General features: G+C 45.4%; 1 protein-coding gene across 2 annotated transcripts in view; it reads right to left on the bottom strand.

Moving 5' to 3' along the window:
- Positions 1–26278, bottom strand: part of Gnptab (N-acetylglucosamine-1-phosphate transferase subunits alpha and beta) — a 68663-nt gene extending 42385 nt beyond the window's left edge. Inside the window, exons 1-2 of one of the 2 annotated variants that reach the window (XM_042693062.1) lie at positions 26074–26278; positions 4205–4290 (exon numbers count right to left, since the gene is read on the bottom strand). In XM_042693062.1, coding sequence (XP_042548996.1) covers positions 4205–4290; positions 26074–26190 — 203 coding nt within the window. In that variant the 5' untranslated portion in view covers positions 26191–26278. The remainder of the gene's footprint in view (positions 1–4204; positions 4291–26073) is intronic. The other variant, XM_042693063.1, reaches the window with a different exon arrangement.
- Between the last annotated feature and the right edge of the window lie 785 nt (positions 26279–27063).

Genomic DNA, 27063 nt, shown 5'->3' on the forward strand with positions numbered 1-27063 from the left:
CAGGCCCAAAGAAACATAGGTCCCATGGTTTCCCTTATTTGCAATATCTAGTATATGTCTGAGTCAAGCAGAAAAGGTCAGATAAGTTGATGTTAGGGAAATGAACCCTAAGATATGTATTCAAATGTTTTTTTTTCTTTCATGCAATTGTTTCTAACACATTTATAGGATTATTTCTTTGTTGCTTTGTATGTACCTCCCCCACGGTATAACCCCTGCTTTCACTGTATTTGATGTCAGTATAATTTGTGGAGGGGAAGGGGAAAAACAAATCGTTTAAATAGGGATACAGGTGGACCCATTGCAACAATGAGATGTACAAGTTGTTATGTTGAAAATGAACTTTACAACTTTGGTGCGGGGGGGGGGGGGGGGGGGGTGGGAGGGTGATGGGGGGGGGGCCGTGAGGAGGATTGGGGGGGGTGGAGGATGGGAAGGGATGGGAAGGGGAAACAAAGGAGGAGGCTACAATGCTTGATAAGGAATGTACTCATTACCTTGCCCATGTAATTGTAACCCCTCTGTACAGTATTTTCACAAAAAAAAAAAAAATTAGAAAGTATGATGAGGCCGGGCACCGGTGACTCACGCCTGTAATCCTAGCTACCCAGGAGGCTGAGATCTGAGGATCTCGGTTCAAAGCCAGCCCGGGCAGGAAAGTCCATGGAAATTCTTATCTCTAATAAGCTACCAGAAAACCGAAGTGGTACTGTGGCTCAAGTCATAGAGTGCTAGTCTTGAGCTAAAGAGCTCAGGGATAGCGCTCAGGCCCAGAGTTCAAGGGCCATGACCGACAAAAAAAAAAAAAAGAAGTATGATGATTTCCTCCCCAAAGAGAATACAAAATGTGAAATTAGAAACAGAAAAAAAAATTATTATTAAGAACAGGGCCTGGGGGTGGGGGGGGGCTGGGAAGGTGGCTCAGTGGTAGAGTGCTTGCCTTGCATGCATGAGGCCCTGGGTTCGATTCCTTAGCACCACAGAAGAAAAAAGCCACAAGTGGCGCTGTGGCTCAAATGGTAGAGCGCTAGCCTTGAGCTGAAGAGCTGAGGGACAGCGCCAGGCCCAGAGTTCAGGCCCCACGACCACCAAAAAAAAAAAAAAAATAGAGCCAAACTTGAAAGGCAGGATCACCCTGTACAAAAAAACTCCAGGCTAGTCAAAAAAAGGAGAAATTCCAAAGATAAAGGCTTGAAGTAAATTGATGCATTAAACACTGGGTTATTGGAATTTGGTAAATAACAGTGAAACTCAGAAAGAGCCAGAAAACCTGGAAGGTGGTCTGAGTTTGGGTGTGATAAGAAGTTTGGAATGTTCTAGTCAATGTCAATTAAATTGGGAACTGAGAAAAGGGAAGTTGGGTAAGAACTTTGCCTTGTGACTTATTGCCTTGGTTATTGGAATAACTGGAATTCACCATTCTGTAATCACTAACTGCTAGCTCTGCTTCTGTAAATTGCTTCCTTGCCAAAGGTGAAACTACCACTGGCCAGCTAGCTGTGGGTGGTCCCCTTGCTTGTTTTTTTTTCCCTCTAGAAGCCCAACCCGTTTTGAACTTGGTTGCTGTGCTTCACTGACTTGGTATAGTGAAGGGCAGTCACCGTGGCTAATAAAGATTCTTAGCCTGACTGAGTGTTGGTGACTCCTTTCACCGATCCTGGGTTCAAGTCCCACTGCCCCTGGGAAGTCAGGATACTTCAAAAGCAAGTTTGATGTGGAACTTACATTTTAGTAGAGTGAAGAGATGAAATAAACCAAAAAAGAAAAAAATCAGAATGTGAGGTTAGACATTATGTACAAAATGGGGACAGTTGAGAGGGTATCTATGTGGGGACGGTCATTTTAAAATAGACAAACCAGAGATGACCTTACAGAGAAAGCAGTATTGTGGGCTGGCCTGTAGCTTAGAGGTATGGAGTGCTTTTCCTGATTGTAGAAGGCCCCAGGCCTGTAGAGCAAGGTTGTGAATAAAGCCTGGAAGTAAGCCAGTTGGGTAGTGGAGGAGAAAGGATTAGAGAAAGATAGTATCACATGCAAACACCCTGAGGCTTGTGGATACCTGGCTCCCCTAGAGGCTACAGATCAGTGGTCTAAGTGAACAAATGAAAGAGCCAATTGGAGATGAAGGCCAAAGAGTAACAGAGGACCCAGGATTCCTCAGGAAAATGAGGAGTAGGGCCAGCAGAACAGTCAGAGCTCTTCAGAGCCTGTCTCTTGTACTCTGGATACTTAAGCAGTTTACTCAATACACAATCCTTAAGAACTTGCAGGATCTTGTGTCTTTGAACATACTTTTACTCCTGTCTGGATTGTCCTTTCTTTCAGTTCTACCTCATTTCTCACCTGCCCCGGGGAGGATTTATTTTATTTTTTTGGGGGGTCCGGTTGTGGGGCCTAAACTCTGGGCCTGGACGCTATCCCTCAGCTCAAGACTAGCACTCTACCACTTGAGCCACGGCGCCACTTTCCGCTTTTTTCTTTTTGCTTATGTGGTGCTGAGGAATCGAACCCAAGGCCTCATGCATGCAAGGCAAGCCCTCTACCACTGAGCCACCTTCCCAGTCCAGAATTTATTGCTTAATATACAGCTTCCATACCATGACAGACTAATTCAGTGCACCTGTATCTAAGTCTCAGGTAGAAAAGGTATTATGCACTGTGCCCTGCTTCATTATTTGCTTCCCTCCAGCTTCAGGCTCTTTCTACTGCAACAGTCTTTTTTTTTTTTTTGGTCGGTCGTGGGGCTTGAACTCTGGGCCTGAGCGCTGTCCCTCAGCTCTTCAGCTCAAGGCAAGCGCTCTACCACTTGAGCTACAGTGCCACTTCCAGTTTTCTGGTGGTTTATTGGAGATAGGAGTCTCACGGTCTGTCCTGCCTGGGCTGGCTTTGAACCTCGATCCTCAGATCTCAGCCTCCTGAGTAGCTAAGATTACAGGCGTGAGCCACCAGCGCCCGGCTACTGCAACAGTCTTCAAAGGCAGAATCCCCCCACCCCTGAACTAAACTAAGACAGACAGACAGACAGACAGACAGACAGACACACACACACACACACACACACACACACACACAGAGGCTCTTTACCTAGGCGCTTTCTGTTTCTATTTATATCAATAGTTCTCAAACATTAGCAAGTATCAAAAATTACCTTCAGGCCTCCTAAAACTTAGTGCTGGTCTCCATGACCAGAGTTTCTAATTGAATGGGCCTGGGGTGGGACCTTGCAATTCTCTTTTATAAGCAGTTCCTGGAAACTCCATTAGTAAGATCACTAGTTTTAAAATAGACAAGTTACACTTACTTGGTTTCTATGTGAACTACACTTCACTCCCAACTCCCCACTGTTCTCCCTCCACCCCCAACTATAATGTCAGTGAGTTCTATATAGGATCAATGAATTCTTCCTCCTCACCATTAGGTGCCTAAGGCATAGAATAGTGTGTCTAGTATTTAAGTGGGGTTTAAAACCTAAAGGTTAGATAAACCATCAATTCCTTCAGCACATACAACAATGTTGCCCTAAAATAAAATCTGATGCATCATGCTCAGAAGGAAATAACTGATGATCTTTTTACTCCCAGTCTCCCAGGAATGACATATACAAACAGGAAAGGTTGGCTGGGAATGTGGCTTAGCGGTAGAGTGCTTGCCTAGCATGCATGAAGCCCTGGGTTCAATCCCCCAGTACCACATACACAGAAAAAGCCAAAAGCGGCACTGTGGCTCAAGTGGTAGAGTCCTAGCCTTGAGCAAAAGAAGTTCAGGGACAGTACCCAGATCCTGATTTCAAGTCCCAGGACTGGCAAAAAAAAAAAAAAAGAAAGAAGAAGAAAAAGAAAGGTTAAAGGCAATGTGAATGAGTGCACATGTGCACTCTCTTCTCTGTGGTTATCTCCAATTGGCTGTGTCATAGCAACCTGGTTCCATGGGAGAAAGGAGATATCCTTTGCGTCACAGAACTGGTGCAAGGTTGAATGAGATCCTGCCACTCAGTGTACTCAAACCTCAGGGAAGAAGATGCCTTGGGAATCAGGATTTTTATCCCCAAAATGTGTTGAACTGCAAGGTCTCTTCAGGTGGGTATACTGTATTCTTCACCATCTAAAACTTTGATGGTAATACACATATGCAAAACATGAGCGCTTTCATGACTCATCATATAAGTCTACAGAACAGATATTCTCCAAAATAGCTTTCTTCTCACCGATTCTGAAAGGACTTTCCAGCAATATTGTCTCTATAGGAATCAAACAAAACATGGTACTGATCCCGGCTCCATTCCAGAACCACCTAGAATAAAAAAGAAAAAGAAACAATACTTTCTTTGCATCAAAAACTAAGAGTTGAATGATCTTTCCTTCCCTCCCAGTTTCCTTAATAATCACTACAGAAACAGATATGTGAATGGGGTTTTAACAAGTGAACTCACAGGGGGTGAAAAGAGACAGTGGCAGCCAGACGGAAGGACATGTTTGGGGCTGAGAAGCTGAGAAGCAGCAAGGGCAGAGTGTCTGAGGACAACCGAGAGGCTGGAGAGGCAGAGGCACCGGGGGACACTGCGGCTGCCACATGACCCATCTAAAGTTGGGGAGAGACTTTCACAGCAGATCAGACGCAAGCTGAGTCAGAAGGGATGGGCAGGAATGGGCAGGACGTGGGGACAATGCCCTCATTAGCATGAGGTTCCATCTGATGACCTTGTTAACTGTTTCAGAAGATGGAAAGCTTTAAATGGAGGCACCAAGCTGTTTGCATCCCTCATCCATAAGCCTTCCCACACAAGGCCACCCATCTACTTCGCTCCCCTTACCACAACGGACTGCAAATGTCTAGTCTTGGTCACGTTCACAAGACCATGCTCCTGCTTTCCTAGCTAAAGGATTTTGTCCATGTAAGGTCTGCCCCTGGATGGGAAGCAGACTCCACCCTCCTCGCAGCAAAGTCTCCACCCAGTACCTGCGTTACCTAGGCAACTGAGACACCTGGAAGAGGTCACATCTGCATCCGCTGAGGTCACATCTGAATTTGATGTGGCCACACCTTTCCCCGCCCATACCCTAGATAAGGCCTAGCCCAGGCCCAGACTCTCTCTTTTTCTCTCTCTGTTCGTTTCTAGCTCTTGCTCTTCTTTTCTAGCTCTCTAGCTCTTGCTCTTCTTTTCTAGCTCTCTTGCTCTGGCTCTTCTTTTCTAGCTCTCTTGCTCTTGCTCTTCTTTTCTAGCTCTCTTGCTCTTCTTTTCTAGCTCTCTCTGCTCTCTCTCTGCTCTAGCTCTTTCCTCTCTCTTTCCCAGCCACGTGGAGTGCCAACCTTGCCTGGTCCTAGCAGGTCTACTGAATAAACCTACCCCTTACCTGAATACCACGTGCGTGCTGGTGCAGTTCTTACTTGGCTACTTCTTTTTTAAAACCTAGCAGTCCACAGGCACAGTCCTACATTTGGAGACTTCTAGAAAACCTCTCCTTCACTCAACAACCCTTCCGATTGGTCTAACTACCCCCAAATTCTTTGTTCCTTTCTAGGTCACCTCCTGACTCTACCACCCTTCAACCCATTCTGGCACCACTTCTGAACTTAGTGCTCCTGTGTCCTTGCTTGGCCTTGTGACACACGGGATCTAAACTACACTCAGCTCTTGGCGGCTGCACAGTTCCTTTTTGCTGGAAGCAAGTCCTTGGCTTTCTCATCTGTCTGTAGCTCCTTTCCATCTCCTTTGCAGGTGATCTTCTTGATTGTTCAGAATACTCTTTCATTCTGTTTCTTCTCCCAGAATGCCCTGCGTCCTGCTAAAGGCTTCTTCCAGCTTCCTGTTCCTCCACCCTTCGAATGCAGCCCTACAGTGTGACCTGGAACCATGCAAGCTTCAGTCTTTGGACAGCGTTCCACAAAAGGAAAGAAAGGGAAGACATGCTCTCCTTTGCAGAGACTATACAACTATACTTTTCTACTTCTGCTTTCATGACCACAGCTGGCCACCAAGGGTTGTGTGCCCTTGCTCACTTTTCACCGTCTGCCTTTAAGACCAGCCCTCTGTCTACCGTTGGTCTTCTTCACTGAGGTGTTTCACAAGCACCAATTAAGGGTTCTCTCTTTCCATGTCATTACTTTAAAACACTTATTACTGGGGCATAATGGCACATGCTGGTAATCTCAGCACTTAGAAAGCTGGGGAAGTAGGATTGCGAATTTGAGGCCAGACTGGACTATATAGTGAGATCCTGACGTTTTCTTTTTAATCTTTATGCTTGGGGACTGGGAAGGTGGCTCAGTGGTAGACTGCCTGCCTCGCATGCATGAGGCCCTGGGTTCGATTCCTCAGCACCACATAAACAGAAAAGGCTGGAAGTGGTGCTGTGGCTCAAGTGGTAGAGCGCTAGCCTTGAGCTGAAGAGCTGAGGGACAGTGCCCAGGCCCAGGGTTCAGGCCTCACAACCGACAAAAAATTTTTTATCCTTGGCATGACAAAGTAACAGGACTCAAGAAACAAAGGACAGCCACCCATTTTGTCATAGCATTGCTAAATGACTCTTTGTTCTTAACCATATGTATGGTAGATACATGCACACAACTGAGGGAAACCAGAAGGAGGAACAGAGTAAGTGGGAACAGCCTACACTTAGCAAAAGGAAAGAAATGTAAACATCACCTGATGTGGAAACAATAACTTGTATTGTCAAAGCTCATAGAATTCACACTCTGTATAGACCATGATAATGACAATTTGCCTTATGAAGGTTACAATGTGTTTGTGACTTTAACTAAGTATCACTGTTCCACAATACTATGAAATATGTGAAATTTATGTAATCACCTAATCTCAATTAAAGAAAAAAGTGAGAGAAGGGATGGGTTAGGAGAGATGGGTGACAATGTTGTAGGACACTTTGTACTCATGTACTGTTTTGTAGAATGGGAAGTTCTTTGTACAACTACTTAAAGATAATAATAGTAAAAAAATTTATCCTTGGGAGGCTATAGCAGGAGGATGGAAAATTTGAGAGCAGCCTAGGCTATAGAATAAGACCTTTGGAAGTGGCACTGTGGCTCAAGCGGTAAAGCACTCACCTTGAGCTGAAGTGCCCAGGGACAGCACCCAAGCCCAGAGTTCAAGCCCCGCGACCGACAAAAAAAAAAAAAAAAAATTATATATAGAATAAGACCTTGTCTCTAAAACAGAAAGGAAAAAAGACAACCAAAAAAATGTATTGGAGGTCTAAATACTAAATGTGCTTCTTGTAGGGTTTGCAAAGAGGAATAAGCTAAGTTCCCTGTCTTACAGAACTACATTCCACTTTATTCCCCAGCATCATTAATATATAATTAACAAACAAAAAATAGTTATTTATGATGCATAACATGATGCTTTGACTTATGTAAATGCTGTGAAATGATTCAATCTAATTAATGACTCACACAGAATAAGTGGGAAGAATACTGAGTATCTACTTTCATCAGTTTTCAAATATAGGACAAATATCTATTAGCTTGTCACAATTGATCTTCAGAATTCAGTCATCCTAACTGAAAACCTACACCTTGAAGCTACAGACACTAAGAAAGCATACCCCTCTTCGAGGAGATACCAGGAGGGACTTCCTGGAATAAGCAACACTTGTAGAGTTTTACAGGATAAACAGGAGCCTGCCAGCAGACAGCTGGCAAGCAGCTGGCAGTCGGTGAGCAGAGGATATGCTGGAGGGATGTGTTGACAGACTGGGTTGAGGAGGAAGGGCAGGAAGAGAACAAATAGTGTCTGCCAGACTTCCCATACTTCTAGTACTAGTAAAGGAAAAGACAGGATGGCCATTTACTGGCATGGAGGGATCAGATGCACAGGAATGAGCCTGCAGGATCCTAGGATCTCATTTTTGTCATGGGAAAATTGAGATTGTAAATGCATACCACTGGCTGCTCTAACAGGATGGCTAATGCCTGAATGGAATCATATATAGCACAAAACTCACATCTACAAAATGCCAGATGCTTTGCTAAATTTCTGTGTACTTTTATTTTTTGACAGTCACGGGCTTGACTCTGAGCCTGACCGCTGTCCCTCAGCTCTTCAGCTTAAGGCTAGTACTTAACGGCTAGAGCCACAGCACCACTTCCCGTTTTCTGGTTAACTGGAGATAAAAATCTCATGGGACATTCCTGCCCGGGCTGGCTTTGAACCATGATCCTCAGATCTCAGCCTCCTGAGTAGCCAGGATTACAAGCCACTGTAATGTAGAGGGCAGTAGAGCCACTGATGCCTGGCTTGTCTGTGTACTTTCCAAAGAACAATTGCATCAATATACTGCATAGCAAAAGAGGTAATTCTCCACTGATAGCTGTGCAGCGTGCAAAAGGAAATCCAGTATGTCCATTATCTTTGTTTCAAAAAAAGACAATCACCTTGGTAGAGAAAATTACTCTTGGCTAGTGGGTGGCCCAGAAGAAGGCACCTGAGAAGAAACACTTCCCAAATGGCCAAGATATGCTCGTATGCTTTATGTTCTCTCAATGTGCCTTCCCTCATCAGATAAAGGATCTCACCATCTCTGACGTGCTTTGATGTATTAGAAAGAAAAACAATCCACGTTCTTCAGCTCAATCCAAATGCTCCCTTCTGAGGACCTTTATCTCCATTGCTCACGTGGAATTCAGCCACCCACAGCAGGGTACCTCTGCGTGCCTTTACTGTTCCGTTTTGTTGCGCTGTACCTCTCTCCTAGGCTAGCATTTTCTTAGGCTGGCCAACTGGCATATAATTCTATTTATCATCCAGGGCAGTTCATTTATACTGGATTTGGAACTTGAAATAGCTCCAGTTCTCCTGCTGAAGTGCTGTGTACCCATGTTTGTGTAGGCACAAAACTTCAGGTTTTAGTTTTCTCAGTACTACAAAGTGGGGTTAAGATCTAGTTCATTAGATTACTGTGTTCTTGTAGAGGGCAGTAATTCTCACATGGAATAGAAGAAAGGAAGCTGACCACTGTAATCCTAGCTACTCAGGAGACAGGGGTAAATTGGAAGCCCTCTTAGGCAAAGTTGCTAAGATTATGTTTCAAAATATTAATTAGGGTATGTCTCAAAAGCTCTTCTCAGACTGGGAAGGTGGCTCAGTGGTAGAGTGCTTGCCTTGCATGCATGAGGCCCTGGGTTCGATTCCTTAGCACCACATAAGCAGAAAAACCTGGAATAGCACTGTGGCTCAAGTGGTAGAGTGCTAACCTTGAGCTGACGAGCTGAGGGACAGCACCTAAGCCTAGAGTTCAGGCCCTATGACCGACCAAAAAAAAAAAAAAACCAGCTCTTTGCTCACATGTATGAAAAACCCTGAGTTCAATCCCCAGTAATACCAGGAAAATAAATGGGTGCATATGTATGTGCTAGACATATTAGAAGTCTTGTACTTACAGTATATCTTCCAGAGCCCTCTTTATTATAATGGCAAGACATATAAAACATCAAAACAATGTCCATGAAAGGTTTCTAAGGAAAAAATGGAAAATAGATATGACCCCCCAGGTCCCCTACCTACCACTGAGACATCTTCCTCCACACAATGACCATTAGACCACTTTCCTTGGAGCATTTATTTTTTTTTATTTTTTTATTTTTTTGCCAGTCCTGGGGCTTGAACTCTGGACCTGGGCACTGTCCCTGAGCTCTTCAGCTCAAGGCTAGTGCTCTACCACTTGAGCCACAGCACCACTTCCAGCTTTTTCTGTGTATATACTGAGGAATCGAACCCAGGGCTTCATGTATGCAAGGCAAGCACTCTACCATTGAACCACCTTCACAGCCCACAACAAAGCATTATTAATAAAGAACTGTAACTATCCTCTGAAGGCACTTTGTTCTACTAGCTAAACATGTTCCTCACAGTAATAATCTGGGCATCCAAGGTCAATTGTTGGTCAGTCTTTATAAAATGGTGGACATAATCAGCCTCCTGGCCCACTGAACTCCAGCAGCAAGGTTTCAGTGGTGAGGCAGGTACTGAGGGACTCACGTCTGTAATCCTAGTTACTCAGGAGGCTGAGATCTGAGGATCGCGGTTCAAAGCGTGAGACTCTCAACTCCAATTAACAACCAGAAAACCAGAAGTGGTGCTATAGCTCAAAGTAGTAGAGCACTAGCCTTGAGCATCCAGGCCCAGAATTCAAGCCCGAAAACCAGGCACAAAAAAAAAAGGCATTTAACATGCTACAGTATATCTGTTCAAATATTTACCTAACCTTTTATACAATGTATACCTTTACCAAAACATCACATGGTACCCTGTAAGAGCATACAAATTTTAGGCATCAACTAAAAACAAATTATCTGTGTATGTCCCCATGAGCACCTCAAAGCTGGGGACTTGCAGGTCCCTTTCTTCTTTGTGTTTCCAGAATCTTGTACGGTACCCTAAAATCAATAAATATTCTCAGGGTGGCTCCAGTGATAGCAAGACTTATCCGTTTGAGAAGGCAAACATCTTCATACAGCTCACAACTTAATCTTCTCCCTTGGGCTGGGGAGGTGGCTCAGTGGTAGAGTGCTTGCTTTGCATGCATGAGGCCCTGGGTTCAATTCCTCAGCACCACATAAGCAAAAAGAAAAAAAGCCAGAAGTGGCGCTGTGGCTCAAGTGGTAGCGCTATCCTTGAGCTGAAGAGCTGAGGGACAGCGTCCAGGCCCAGAGTTCAGGCCCCACGACCAGACCCCCCACCCAAAAAAAAAAAAAAAACAGGGGCTGGGAAGGTGACTCAGTGGTAGAGTGCTTGCCTAGCATGCATGAAGCCCTGGGTTCAATTCCTCAGTACCACATACACAGAAAAGGTAGGAAGTGGTACTGTGGCTCAAGTGGTAGAGTGCTAACCTTGAGCACAGAGAGGCTCAGGGACAGTGTCCAGGTCCTAAGTTCAAGCCCCAGGACTGGCAAAAACAAAAACAAAAAACAAAACCGGGCACCGGTGGTTCACACCTGTAATCCTAGCTACTCAGAGGCTAAGATGTGAGGATCACGGTTCAAAGCTAGCCCAGGCAGGAAAGTCTGTGAAACTCTTATCTCCAATAAACCACCAGAAAACCGGAATGGTGCTGTGTGGCTCAAGTGGTAGAATACTTGCCTTGAGCTGAAGAACTGAGGGACAGCGCCCAGGCCCAGAGTTCAAGTCACATGACAGACACAAAAAAAAATCATGTTCTGACCAGGTACTGGTGTCTAATGCTTATAGTTCTAGCTACCCAGGAGGCTGAGATGTGATGTGAGATGATGTTCAAAGCCAGCCCAGGAAGGAAAGTCCACAAGACTCTTATCTTCAATTATCCAGCAGAAAGCCAGAAGTGCAGCTGTGTCTCAAAGTAGTAGAGTGCTAGCTAGCTTTGAGCACTAAAGCTCAGTACCCAGGCTTTGAGTTCAAATCCCAGCACGGACAGATAGACAGACAGATACACACACACACACACACACACACACACACACACACACACACACACACACACACAAACAGGCAGATGAAAAGTATGAAACCTTTTACAATACCTTTATACATGTAATAAAAAGAAAACACACAAAGTAAGGAAAATAATTCCCTGCAATCATACCTAACTGGGGGGGGGGGGGGGGGGAGGAAGGGGGGAGGGAGGGGAAAGAATACAGAACTAACAAAGACACTTTCAAAATTATATTTCAGCCTGGAGCCAGTGGCTCATGCCTGTAATCCTAGCTACTCAGGCTGAGATCTCAGGATTGCAGTTCAAAGCCAGCCCAGGCAGGAATGTCTGTGAGACTCTCATCTCCAATAAACCACCAGAAAACCGGAAGTGGTGCTGTGGCTCAAGTGGTAGAGCCTTGGGCTGAAGAGCTCAGGGAAAGAGCCCAGGCCCAGAGTTCAAGCCCCACAACTGACAAAAAAATAAAAGAAATATATAAATATTTCAACCTACTTTCAGACATATGGTTTATATAGGCTTGCCTGTCCTGCTGCTGTCTTTGACATCACAGGCTTCTATAGGAGAAATATATAACATCCTGGAAATGGTGATAAGTATAACATCGTACTGTCTCTATGGCAACCACTAGCTACTTGTGGTTATTTAAATGAAAGCATATCAAACAGGAACTAATGCCCGTTAGTCACACTAGTCATGCTTCAAGTTCTCAATTTCCATGTAGAGTAGCTAGCTACCACACAGGACATTGAAGAGTTAAAGAAAAATCCTCACTAGTGTACAAAGTTCTATGGGACAGTGCTACAGCTGGTGAACCCTAATTATCAAATGACACAACTGTCACTGGGTGACAAATCAAATGCACTGGACGCAAGGCCCAGTTCTATAGTCCTTAAAGTCATGAAATCCTTTAAGTTTCAACTGAAACACTTAAGTAAGACTATCCTACCTAATTCTATAAGGTAGCCAGGCTGATACCCAGTTTTTCTGATGATTACAAAGTACTGTAAGAAGGTAAAAGGTATTAAAATTATGAAATAACATAATGGAAGACAAATTATTACAGTGTCATGTGAAAGAAAATAGAGGTACAACATGAGCAAAGAGAAACTGCCACACAGACAATGAAGACAAATACTATAGAATATATGAAATATACACGGCAGGCCAATCCACGGAGAGAAAGCAGCTGTGGGAGGGATAAAGTAGGATTATTTCTTAGTTGTTACAGTTTGTTAAGGGTGATGAAACATTTTTGGAATACTAGTGGTAATTTTTGTGTAACACTGTAATATAACTAGTACTATTGAGTTATACATTTTAAAAAATGCCTAAAAAATGCCAAGTGGCTCACACCTGTAATACTCAGGAGGCTGACATCTGAGGATTGTGGTTCAAAGCTAGCAAGGGGAAAGAAACTTGTGAGACTCCTATCTTCAAAAAACTACACAAAAAAGCCAGAAGTGGTGCTCTGACTCAAGTGGTAGAACACTAGCCTTGAGCACAGAGAGGCTCAGGGACAAAGACCAGGCCCCGAGTTCAAGCCCCAGGACCAGCAACAAAAAAATAATATCAGGCTAAAATTAAAAGCTTTGTGTATGTATCTCTTACCAGTTAAAAGCAAAGTAAATCATTAAACATTCCCATCTCAAAAGAGTTAAGGAGGAGATGTGATGGTACATCATCTACAATCTCAGCTCTCAGGAGGCTGAGGCATGAGGATCTGAATTCAAGGTTAGTCAGGCTTACAAGAGTTCTAGGCCAGATTAGGCGATATAGCAAGACTAGAAAGAAGGAAGGGAGGGAGAGAAGGAAAAAGGAAGGAAGGAAAGAAGGAAGGAAGGAAGGGAAGGAGGGAAGGAGGGAGGGAGCAAGGGAAATAGTCAGCTGCTGATGACTCATTAGCTAATCAGGAGCCTGAGATCCAAGAATTGTAGTCTGAAGCCAGCCCGGGAAGATAAACCCAAAAGACTCTTATCTCCAATTAACCATCAAAAAGCTAGAAGTGTCACTAGTGGTAGACAGGTAGTGTACCAGCCTTGTACAGAAAAGAGTATAAGGTCCTGAATTCAAGCAAGCCCAGTACTGGCAAAAAAAAACAAATTAATTAATCAAATAAGAAAAGAAAAAGATATATCTATAAAAATGCTATTATCATACTAAATTATAAAAAAAAAATACATGCTTTTCCCTAAGACTGCAATCATTACCTGCAAGAAATCTTCCACTTAGGGCTGGGAGGCCCTGGGTTCGATTCCTCAGCACCACATAAGCAAAAAGAAAAAAGCTGGAAGTGGCACAGTGGCTCAAGTGGTAGAGCGCTAGCCTTGAGCTGAAGAGCTGAGGGACAGTGCCCAGAACCAGAGTTCAGGACCCACGACCGGACCTCCCCCTCCCCCCAAAAAAAAGAAAAAAAGAAAGAAATCTTCCACTTAATTTCTCCTATTCAACCTCCTAACCAATACATTAGCAAAAGGGAATAAATAATAAGCAGAATAAACCTATCTAGAAAATTCCAAAAGGGGGAAAAAAATCTACAACTAAGAAACAATTGTAATAAGATTGTTAGATATTAAAGCATACAGAAGTTAATTTTTAACATGTAAGCAAGGAACAATTAAAATTGGAAGGGCTAGAGGGATGATGGCTCAGTGGTTTGAGTGCCTACATAGCAAGTGTGAGACCTTGAATTCACATCCTAATAGAGCTAAAAAATAAAAAATAATAAAAACAATTAGGTTAGCATGTCTATCCACTGACATTCCCCCCAAAAATGTTACAGATATAACCCTAACAAAACATGTACAAAAATCCAAATAAGCCAGGCGCTGGTGGCTCACGCCTGTAATCCTAGCTACTCAGGAGGCTGAGATCTAAGGATCTCGGTTCAAAGCCAGCCTGGGCAGGAAAGTCCAAGAGACTCTTATCTCTAATAAACCACTAGAAAACCGGAAGTGGCACTGTGGCTTAAGCCATAGAGCGCTAGCCTTGAGCTGAAGAGCACAGGAACAGCGCCCAGGCCCAGAATTCAAGCCCCACGGCTCCGTGGTAGAGTGCTTGCCTTGCATGCTTGAGGCCCTGGGTTCAATTCCTCAGCACCACATAAACAGAAAAAGCTGGAAGTGGCGCTGTGGCTCAAGTGGTAGAGCGCTAGCCTTGAGCTGAAGAGCTGAGGGACAGTGCCCAAGCCCAGAGTTCAGGCTCCAACCAAGCAAAAAAAAAAAAAAAAAGAAAGAAAAAAAGAAATCTACAGAACGCTGAGAATAACAAGCAAAGCCCTAAATGAAATTACAATAGACAAAAGACAGCACACGCCCAACTACAACTCCAGCAAGTCATTTTGTAAATATACATAAGGTGACTCTGATGGAAGGCGGAAATGCTGAAGACATATGAATAGCCAATAATATGCTGCAAAGCAAGGTCAGGAGACTGACACTACTCAGCTTCACCATTTACTGAAAACTCAGTGGAGGAGGATGTGGTGATTCATGGCTGTAACCCCAACACCTGGTAGCTCAGACAGAAAGATCAGTCTGGGACACTTATCTAGTACCAGGGAGACCTTGTCTCAAATGAAAACACAAAACTATAACACAATACCACCACAATGACCAAAGTAACACAGAAGTAGTAAAAAAAGAGATACATATATCAACTGAATATAGTATCAGACCTAGAAAGAATCCACACAATACAATCTCATTTTTGACAAGATGACAAGGCAAAAAAATGATAGAATTTCCAATGAGAGACTCTTATCTTCAATTAATCAGCCAAAAGTCAGAAGTGGAGATGTGGCTCAAATGGCAGAGCACTAGCCTTGAGTAAAACCATTCAGGACCAGGCTCTGAGTTCAAATCCCAGGACCAGCACACATACACCAAAAAAAAATCCAAGTGAATGAATGCTAATATTACTTAATTAACACGTATCAATATTAGTTCATCAAGTATAACAAATGTGCCACACTAATGTAAAATGTTTATAATAAGGGAAACTATGCTGGGGGAGAGAAGGTAAAAGAAAATTCTCTGTACTTTCAAACTGCTCCAAGATACTAAATCTGCTAAAATTGCATACACATGCATAAACTAAATTCACACACTTTTTTCAAGTTCACTGTGGTAAACAACCCCCATATTTATATAGCAGGAAAAACAATCCTTTAGTGCTCTACTTACTTCACTGGCAGACTTCTAGGAGCTGAAAATGGTGTGAATAAAGACACCAGAAAAGGCCCTGCTCCCACAGAGCTTACTTAAGACAAGAATGTGTAGGTATCCATGACAATTTAACACTGACTCAACTGACAAAAAAAATCAGAGAACCCCAAGGAGGAATGATCTAGGGGAAGGGCTGCTCCCAGACAGGGAAAGCCACAGGTGAAAAAGAGGGTGTTACTTAGCACAGTCCTACATGGCATGGAAATGCACCCCAACACAGCCCAGGGCAGTGCATAGCCAACAACTGCCCAGGTGAGAATGGACTTAATGTAAAGAATATTGGCTGCATCCCAGCCCCAGTCTATACCACAGAAGGTCTGGCAGGTAGGTATCTGCTGATCTTTCCAGCTTCTACCTCTGCTGGGAGAGGAAAACAGGTCTAGACTGGTCCGGATGATGAGGGGGTGGAGCAGAGCTAACCAAGTCCAATCCTGTGGATCAACTCCTACCTGACTTACCGTACCCCAAAGAACAAACCAGTACTGGCCATTTTAAGCCAGGAACTGGTAAACATCTCCCAGAAAAGGCTGAAACAGTAAAGATCTTAAGACTTAACACACTGTTAAGGTTTCTGTCCCATTCTTCAATTCTACCCCTGTGCAAAACATAAAAGCAGCTACAGATAACATATAAATGAATGGAAATGCTGTGTTCCAGCAAAATTCAGTAGATGGACACTGATAAGCAAATTTCCTAGGAATCAATTCTTACATTGAAATTGATCAAAATCATGTATAATTTACCACTTCCACTTTAAGTCAAGCAAGTTTTAATCTGCTACCAAATTAAAGGTGCTGGTGGTTCATGCCTAGAATCCTAGCATCTAAGAAGCTGAAATATGAGACTCAAAGTCAGCCCAGGCAAGAAAGTCTGTACAACTCTTATCTGCAATTAACTACAAAAAAAAAAATCCAGAAGTGGAACTGTGGCTCAAGTGGTTCAACAAGCCCAAGGACAGGCGCACACACACACACACACACACACACACACACACACACACACACACACACACACAAACATATAATACATGGCAGTTATATGATACAGCTGCTGTTCACATTCATTCCACCTCCATTCTTCATCCCTACTTTTCTTAAAATCCTTTCACGTTCCAATTCCCTTCAGGGGCTATGGCCTCTGTCTAGATTGTGAGTTGTTCAAAAGTAGAAAAAAATAAAAACTTAATATTATCTTGAGTCTCTAGTAAACAGGAGCCTGGCCTAGGTAGAGAAAACACATTCCTAAATCTGTAACAAACTCCCAGGCACTTGGTGAAGACGATTTGTCAGTGCAGAAATCATGAGGCAGAAATGAAACTAAGGCTGTGTCCCCAGGTGGAAGGTGAACTATGTAATCTGTGGTAGGGATGGGAAGGGGCAGCTGGGGGGAAAGTGAGGAAAGGTGTGACTTTGTCCACAAAAACTAATGTACTTATCACCTGACTTACAAAATGATAACCCCATGCTGGACACTGGTGGCTCATGCCAGTTATCCTAGCTACTCAGAAGGCTGAGGTCTGAGGATTGTGGTTCAAAGCCAGCCCGGGTAGAAAAGTCCTTGAGACTCTTATCTCCAATTAACCACCAGAAAACCAGAAATGGCGCTGTGGCTCAACTGGTAGAGGGCTTGCCTTGAGCTGAAGAGCTGAGGGACAGGCCCAGAGTTCAAGCCCCATGGCTGACAATAATAATAATATAAAATGACAACCCCTTTCTGTAACCCCTCTGTGTAACACTTTAATAATAAAATTATATTAAAAAGGAAATTAAGGAAGTGAGATAATAAATAAAAACAAGTACATGGGGAAGAAATGATAAAACGAATCCTAGAAGAAGCATTTTTCTGAAGTACTTTTCAGTAGGCACTGTGGACTCGGCCTGATCACCTTTTCCCCTGCACCAATGGGATCAGTGAAAGATCAGTTTTTCCTGCTTAATTCAGTATGTGTGTGAATCAGCCACAGCGTGACTAGTCATTTGCCAAAGACACTGCATCTGGGTCACAAGATGGAAACAAATTATTTCAAGATTGAAGATATTTCAGAACATGTATACATAACCTATTCGTTACAATGATTTTATTGCATTCTAGATGGAGGCTAATATTTTTTTTGGGGGGGTGGGGGTCGGTCATGGGGCTTCAACTCAGGGCACTGTCCCTGAGTGTTCTGCTCAAGGCTAGTGCTCTACCACTTTGAGCCACAGCTCCACTTCTGGCTTTCTGGTAGTTAACTGGAGATGAGTCTCACAGACTTTCCTGCCTGGGCTGGTCTGAACCATGATCCTCATTTCTCAGCCTCCTGAGTAGCTAGAATTACAGGGGTGAGCCACCAGCCCCCAGTTCCACACAGTAATTATAAACTACAAACTACACTGAATTAATAAAGCCCCTGCTCTCCCTGCTGTCAAACCAAACATAACAAAGCCATTGCAGTGGTAAATGTGAGTTTTCCTGCTTTATCTCTGGGCTTCCCTGCTTCTATCCTCGTAAGTACCAAGGCCAACAAGAATAGCCCCAAGAAGGGGCCATGGCGCCTAATGAGTCTTTAGGCGAATACCTTCTACCAGGACAATGTCTCATGTAACCCACCTAACCTCACTAGCTCCAATCATAATCCCTGAACACACATAAATTGTTATGCCTAAACTTTGCTCAGCAAATCTTCACAGAGCGCCTATAGTTACAGTCTGGGAAAGCAAATCAACTTCCTTATATTGCTAACTTTTGTTCCTCTGAATGTCAGTGGAGCTTCTGCAAACACAAAGACCAGAGGAACAGGGCTTAGCCCTCGCGAACCTCTCTACTTCTCTTTCTATGTCCCTCCCCCTAGTTCAGGGCTCTGGCAGGCCACTTCTACAACCACATTCGCTGTCTTTCAATTCAGACCCCCAACTTCTGCACTGGGCCTGGGGGTTCTTCATTGCAGGGTGTCCTACACACTGTAGAAAGCTCAGCAGTGTTGCCAACCTCCACCTACTGGATGTCAATACAAACTAACCTTCCGCAGTACCCTAATTCTACTCAGGATAACCACAGACCGTCAGGTTTATCAGGGCCCATGTGAGCTGTGTTTAACAAAACCCCACATTAATATGCCCATAAAGAATGTAAATTCACAGATCAATTCATTTACAACACATTAAAGTTGGAAAGAACCCATGATTATATCTTCTACAACAAGGCACAGGGCAAATAGCTGTGGACGACCTAACATAAAGGCCAAGGAAAGAAAACTGGTGTCAGACACCTGTTGCTCTGGCTCCTGATCACCCTTTGGGAGAAACTGCCCCAGCTCATGTGCTCCAGGTGTGACTGCCAGCCTCTCCCGTGCCCTGGCTCTGGAGAGGATCCAGGGGGTAAACAAGGACATCACAAGGGCGTTCACTCTCCAAGCCAGGCAGGCAGCGCTGGGTCTAGCTGGCACGAATGAGGAAGAGAACTGTGTTGTGGCTGCAGTTACTGAGTTAGAATAGAGCAGAGGAGAATGGATCAGGAGTCGCAAGCTGCCAGCTTTGCTCCTGTAAGGGGAGAACTTGCTGAAGATGTAAACCAAAGCAGAGCTGGAGAACAAGACAAAGCAAAACAAAGTCTCCAGACAATGTCATTCAAGCACCTTGCTCCAAGGCTGCCAAACAAGCCACTTTTTAAGTGAGGTATGACAGTACACATCTGTAATCCCGGGAAACCGAGGCAGGAGGATCGCAAGCTTTTTTAGTTTATTGATAAATTGGATATTGTTGGAGATAGTATTTTTTGCTACTTTTGCCCAGGCTGCCTCAAACCCTTGATCCTCCTGTCTCGGCCTCTTCCAGAGTAGCTGGGATTACAACTGTCTACCAACATACCCTGTAAGTTACCTTTGTGCTTAAATTAGGTCTGAACTGAGATTCTGGCAAAACTTTATGCTGTTAATTCGTACCAGCAGAGATTTTAAATAACCAGTGATTGAAAATGAAAAGGGGCTGAAACTTTTCAGAAATTACCAAGCTTAGAAGCAAATGATTCCTAATAAATTCTTATTGCTTAACATATTCTTTCTCTCCTGCTTTGACTGCTCTTCTTCCTTGAAGAAGTTTCCCTAAACCGCATGCTTCCACTAAAAGTCTCTGAACCTCCTGTGAAATGTTCCGACCCACAATTATTTTTCCCTCTGCTGATGTTCTAAGCAGTTACTATATACCTGCTCAGGAATTCAACTACTTACTCTCCTGTATTATTACAAAGTCTCATGCATGCTGCAGCCTTATCTCACCAAGACAAGAATAGCCAAAGACCTGGGCTAAAATTCTTTGTTATCTCTAATAGCAACTCCCACCATCCAATGTACATTCTAAGTAAGAGCAGGCCTAGGCTGTTAGAGAAAGCTAACACAGTATGAACAACCACTTCAGCCAATCATGCCTGTAGCACAGTGTGTGGGTGTGCATGCATGCACGCTGGTACTAAGAGCTTGAATTCAGGATCAGGGCACCCTCCCTCCCTTAGCCTTTTCATTCAAGGCTGGAGCTCTACCACAGGAGCCACACCTTCACTTTAAGCTTTTCTGCAGTTAAGGAGCTAAGAGTCTCCTGGCTGGCTGAGTAGCTAGGATTATAGATATGAGCCACTGGAGCCTGGTTAGCCTATTTTTTTTTTTTTTTGAGAAAGAGTCTTACTAGCTCAGGCTGACCTCAAATTCTAAATCTTCCTGCCTCGGTGTCCCAATTGCTGGATTACAGGTGCAAATCACCATATTAGGCTAAAATATTATTATCAAAAATTTTCCACTGGCCCGGCGCCAGTGGCTTACACCTGTAATCGTACTTACTCAAGAGGCTGAGATCACTGTTCAAAGCCAGCCCAGGCAGGAAAGTCTGTGAGATGCTTATCTCCAATGAACCACCAGAAAACCAGAAGTGGTGCTGTGGCTCAAGTGGTAGAGTGCTTGCCTTGAGCTGTAGAGCTGAGGGACAGCGCCCAGAGTTCAAGCCCCACAACCAATGGAAAAAAAAAAAAGCAAACAGACGAGAAATATCCTTCAACCCACAAAGCAGCTGGAAGGAACTCAATTTGGGATCCACTGAAAATCACAGGTGTGCTGGATCCAGGCTCAGCTCAGAAGCTGTGCCCTCTCACACCAGGTCTCTCTATTTCACCCATTTATTGCCTCTGACCAAGAACAAACTCAAAATAGGCCTGTTTAATGAATAAAGTAATCAAACATAAACTTCTTCACTTGAGCCAATAACAGAAAGTAGTCACAAAGATGGAAGGTGACTTGAGCTAGACACAGTTTTCAGCTCTCTTTTTCACTGACTAGTATCCCATAATATAAAATAGCAAGTCGGGCTGGGAAGGTGGCTCAGTGGTAGAGTGCTTGCCTCACATGCATGAGGCCCTGGTTCGATTCCTCAGCACCACATAAGGAGAAAAAGCCGGAAGTGGCGCTGTGGCTCAAGTGATAGAGCGCTAGCCTTGAGCTGAAGAGTTCAGGGGCAGCGCCCAGGCCCAGAGTTCAGGCCCCGCAACCAACAACAACAACAACAAAAAAAGTAAAATAGCAAGAGACAAGTGTAACAATGGTACTCACTAGATACTATGTGGAAAATGAACTACACAACTTGTGGGTAGGGATGGGAGGGAGAAAAATGAAAGGAAGCAAGAGAAGGAATAATACTGTCCAAAAAGAAATGCACTCATCACCTGGCTTATATAACTGTAATCCTCTGCATATTTCACTTTAATAATATTTTAAAAATGAAAAATTTTAAATATAGCAAGAGAAAATAGGCAAGCAAGGCGAGAAGCCAGGGAAAAACTACCATCTGCTAGGAATAGATCCCATCTACTCCTTCCTATCCAGCTTCTTATGTAAGTTATTTTGGAGGTATTTGTTTACAGCTTAGGTCTCATAAGGCAGGGCTATAGAGTTCACACACACATCTACAATCCTGTATTCACAATACTGGGGGGGGGGAGGGGAAGCTCCAAACATCAAAGACAGTTATGTATCTTATTTGGCAGCAAAGCTTGATCTGATTTGAACTCATTGACCTCAACAGGCATAACGTTATAGATAGTTTACATTTCCTTCACAGGGAAATATTTATGTATTTCACTGTGGGAAAAAAATACTGATGTATATACTGTGGTAGTTCCAGAAGTTTCAGTTATTAGTTATAGTTTTAGTTATAGTTCAACCGAATTAGGCCAGCCCTGATACATACAATACTAATTAAATAGAGGGTAAGCTAAAAATAATCTTAAGGGCATAGCGAATCTGACACCTTCCTTTCCATGTGAGGAAACTGAGACTCTCAGGGCCCTCTGACTCACCCAGGTCAGTTAGCTTACCACCCACAAGCTCCTCCCGTCACCCTCTCCTACCGACCATTACACCCCTTTCTGAGAAAAGTCACTTCTGCATCCAGCGCTAGAGCTGGCTGATAAGAGCTCCCCAGGCTCTCCTAGAAAGTACCTGATTCAGCTGAAGGGGGGAGACTCATTGCCTTTGTATTTCCTTCCTTCAATTACAATTACTTTCCCAAAATTTGGATATATATATATTTTTTCTTTTTCTTTTTGCCAGTCTTGGGACTTGAACTCAGGGCCTGGGCACTGTCCTTGAGCTCAAGGCTAGCACTCTAGCACTTCAGCCACAGTGCCACTTCCAACTTTTTCTATTTATGTGGTACTGAGGAATCGAACCCAGGGCTTCATGTAAGTTAGACAAGCACTCTACCACTAAGCCATATTGCTAGCCTGAATGAGTACATTCTATTTTTTAGTTTTTTTCTTTTTGCCAGTCCTGGGGCTTGAACTCAGGACTGGGCACTGTCCCTGAGCTTCTTTTGCTCAAGGTTAGTGCTCTACCTCTTAAGCCACAGTGCTACTTCCAGCTTTTTCCCTTTATATAATATTAAGAAATCAAACGCAGGGCTTCATGCATGCTAGGCAAACACTCTACCCACTAAGCCACATTCCCAGCACTGGATGAGTATATTCTTAAAACAGCAACCAGTCAGGAAGTGGTGGCTCACACCTGTAATCCTTGCTACTCTGGAAGCTGAGCGTTGAGAAGCGCAGTTCAAAGTCAGCCCCAGCAAGAAAGTCTGTGAGATTCCTATCTCTAATAACTAACAAAGTAGAAGTGTGGCAAAAAAAAAAAAAAAAGTTCAGGGATAGTGCCCAGAATCTAAGTTCAAGAACAAAACAAAAGGAATATAGGAATCAATACCTCTTCTATATCCTGGGCTGACTGGAACCATGATCCTCACGTGTCAGCCTCTAGTATAGCTAGGATTACAGGCGTGAGGGAGCCGTGCCTCCCAAATTAAGGATGTAAGATACTAATGAATTCCAGCAGCAGCAATTACTGTTTAATGAGAGTCCATTATTGTCACAAATTGTGTGGAGATAAGAGATACTTTTCTCACCGATCTTAATCCCACCAATCCTACAGGGAAAGTATTTCTGCATTTACTTTAGAGATGAGGAAGCTTAGAGAGATTAAGTATCCTTTCTAAGATCAGACAGAGGGCAGCCTGGGATGATTAAGACACCAGGACACCACACAGCCTGGTGTGGTGGTGTGGTGAGTTCCAGCACTTCGAGGGGTACTACAGAAGAATGTAGGGTTCAAGACTGTCTGCCTCATGACCATCTCACAAAAAACAAGTAATTCAATAGCAACTGGGCACTTAACTGTGTATAGATACATTAAGTTGTAACAAGAGGGAGGGGGGAAAAGAGAACTGCAGAGAGTAAAGTAATAAGTAGAGTATTAGCTGTTGAATCGCCAGCAGAGATTGGAAGATTGGGTGGCTCAGTGGTAGAGCGCTTGCCTTGCATGCCTGAGGCCCTGGGTTCGATTCCTCAGCACCACATAAGCAAAAAGAAAAAAGCTGGAAGTGGCGCTGTGGCTCAAGTGGTAGAGTACTAGCCTGGAGCTGAAAAGCTGAGGGACAGTGCCCAGGCCCAGAGTTCAGGCCCCACAACCAGACCCAAAAAATTAAAAAAAGAGCTGGGAAGTTGGCTCAGTGGTAGAGCGCTTGCCTTGCATGCCTGAGGCCCTGGGTTCAATTCCTCAGCACCACATAAGCAAAAAAGAAAAAAAAAAAAAAAATCCGGAAGGCCTTCTTTCAACATGAACTCTCAGAACACAGAGAGTTTCCTGAAAAATATCAATCAGTCCAGGCTTGACAGGATTTCAGATTTCTATCCTGGGTGTAGGCTAATTCCACTCCAAATTTTCTGGAAGCTTGGGGGGGGGGGAGGAGTGGAGATGGATAAAAGCCTATGCAAATAGTAAGTCCTTCCACCTCTAAACTCTAATTCCTAAGATAAGGAACTCATTTATCTCTTGAATAAGCTTGTATCACAAGATGGGTGGTGGTGACTTCAAGAATATTGATACCAGACTTCCTGCACTAAGCCACTCTACCCTACTCCATAAATACCTGGTAAAAAGGCCCTTGGGCACTGGTGGAAGCTGGAGAGGGCTACAGGTTGCCCTGGTGCCCCAAACCTCTATTCCACCATACATGTCCCTTACTGCCTGGTCCCAGGTTGCAGGGGGTTGTGATGTTTACACAGATTGCACACTTCTAAATCTGGATCTTTCTCACCGTGACCTATGCGACTTATTTTTTTCAGTCCTTAGAACTACTAAAAGTGCCCCCTTGGGAACATGCCAGACGATTCAGCCATCATTCAACACCTAGAGTGCACACTCTGGCAGTACCTGGCACTGTGCTTGGGCCACGGTGTGGGTGATTTATCAGCTAACTCCTCCTATTGAGCTTATCATCCACAAGTACAAAGTAGGTAGAGACTTCATAAACATGTGGACTGTGTACAGCCTTTCTAAAAATTATTCTGTTCGTTGCACAATGTATTGGTAGAAAATTATAAAAAACGAGAAGGTAGGGGCTGGGAAGTTGGCTCAGTGGTAGAGCGCTTGCCTCTGATGCATGAGGCCCTGGGTTCGATTCCTCAGCACCACATAAGCAAAAAGAAAAAAGCCAGAAGTGGCGCTGTGGCTCAAGTGGTAGAGCGCTAGCCTTGAGCTGAAGAGCTGAGGGACAGCGCCCAGGCCCAGAGTTCAGCCCATGACCGACAAAAAAAAAAAAAAATGAGAAGGCAGATTTCAAATCACTTGCAAGTACAGCATTTCTCCCTCTGGCTAAAATCACACACAGACTCTTCCAGTTCTCATCTGCTGAAAGTCTGTGTGCCCTTGAAGATGAGTATTACTAAACAGGGCTTTGGTGGTTTCCACACCTGTAATCCTAGCTATTCTAGAGGGCAAGATCTGAGGATGGCAGTTCGATGCCAGCTCACGCAGGCCAAGTCCATGAGAGTCCTTTCCAGGGAACCACCTAGAAGCCAGAAGTGAAGCTGTGGCTCAACTGGTAAAGCACCAGCCTTGAGTGAAAAGGCTCAAGGACAGTGCCCAGGCCCTGAGTTAAAGCTCTAGGATGGGGGAGGGGGGGGATTGACTACTGTATTAGGCTTCCAATAATATCAGTGTTGAAGTTTATTCCAAGGAGCACAAAATCCATTTCTCCCGGCTGTTCCCAAACGTATTACCTGAGCTGCATTATGGGCACATTAACTAAAAGACAGATCAAGAAAGGCCTAGCTTGGGTGATCTAAATTATTAGCAAATCCCATGACCCAAGGAGGTCTGGGGCTGGAGTCCAAGATAAGTTTTACCCAGTCCTGGTCACCTGACCAGGGGCCCTCCTGGATTTCCAGGCAGGAAGAAACGCCTTGGGGCCGGCGGGGCGACCTTTCCCGCCGGAGTGCGCACACCTGCACAGGGCCTCCACGTGCTAACCGACCAACCCCGGGCAGTCCAAAACTGCGCAAGGAACCTTTCAACATTAAATCCTTTGAAGGGGGGGGGGGGCAGCTCACTTTCCCCATTCAAATTCACAGGACACCCCCCCCCAAAAAGAAACGCATCCGGATAGCTGCGGCACAGAAGTTTGAAGCTAGGAGAAGAGATTAAGATCAGGTGCTTGCAAGGTGGTGACGAGATTAGCAGGGTGGCCCCGGAGGAGAGAAACGCCTGGACAGACAGCAGGAGCGCGCCGCCGCCGGGGGACAAGCAGCCGCCGAGAGAGGAGAAAACCACAGTCTAGATCCAGGGCCGGGATGGGGGGCGCCAGGGTGGCATCGGATCCCCGAAATGACAAGCCAGCACCCCTCCGCCATGAATCGGGGGGGAGGGGAGGTGGACGCGGGGGGGGGGGCGCGGCGGGGACGCGGCGCGGGGGCCCCCGGGGCGCGGCGGGGACGCGGCGCGGGGGCCCCCGGGGCGCGGCGGGGCGCGGCGGGGACGCGGCGCGGGGGCCCCGGGGCGCGGCGGGGACGCGGGCCGGGCCGGGGGCCGGGGCCCGGGGCGCGGCGTCGCCGGCGGGGCTCGGGCTCCCGCCACTCACCTCTCCGAACTGGAAGGCGGACACGATGGTGACCACGACGCCCACGAAGCAGACGTAGAGCCCATACCTGTGGGACAGGCAGGTGTAGGTCTGTCTCTGCAGCAGCTTCAGCAGCATCACCCCGGAGCCGCCGCGCCGCGCCCGCCGCGCCCGCCGCCGCCGCCTCAACGAGCCGCCATTCGCCGGCTGGGGGGGCCCGGCCGGCCCGCCGCGCTGCGCTCACAGCCTCCCGCGGCCGCGCATTGCCGCTCCCGGGGGGCCGCCGCCCGCTCGGCTCCGCGCCGCGGCCGCCGCTTCCGGGAGCCGGCGGCAGCCCACGCCCTCGGCGCGGCGGAGGCGGACCTGGGACCGCAAGGCGGCCGGCACCGCCTGGCTTGGCCCGGGAGAGGCGGCGGCGGCGGCGGCGGCGGCGTGGTCGCCAGCGCCACCTGCAGGGCGGCGGGGCAAGGACGGGCGCGGACCTTAGCGTATACGCATGCGTAGTAGGCTGGCGGGGAGGGGAGGGCGGGGGGAAGAGTTGTAGAAAGACCGGGCTAGGACCCAGGCACCGGATTGGACAGAATACCCAGAGAGGACCCGCCCCTGTAGCTAGGCAGTCCCACTGTGATACCCTCAATATTTCTGTGCATAGGATGGCACACGGGCTGGGATGTAGCTCAGTGGCAAAGCGCTTGCCTAGCAAGTGCGACGTCCTGGGTTCGATCCCCAGTACCAAAAAAGAAAAGACAAAAAAATACAGTTAAAAAAAACCCAAACAACAAAAAAAAAACAACCCTTTTTCTTTCACTAACTGAGAAATCGTGTTTTGCACTAAGCTCTGTAGAACTTCCCTTTCTCCTAGACCCTCTCAATCGTATTTGCCTCATATGACACAACCAAGCTTCATTTCTTTCTTTTTTTGGGGGGGCGGGGGGTCCAGCCGTGGGGTCTGAACTCTGGGCCTGGGCGCTGTCCCTCAGCTCTTCAGCTCAAGGCTAGCGCTCTACCACT

The sequence above is a fragment of the Dipodomys spectabilis genome, unplaced genomic scaffold (genome assembly GCF_019054845.1).
Source record: "Dipodomys spectabilis isolate Male_0828 unplaced genomic scaffold, ASM1905484v1 ptg000163l, whole genome shotgun sequence".
In the NCBI taxonomy this organism is placed as follows: domain Eukaryota; kingdom Metazoa; phylum Chordata; class Mammalia; order Rodentia; family Heteromyidae; genus Dipodomys; species Dipodomys spectabilis.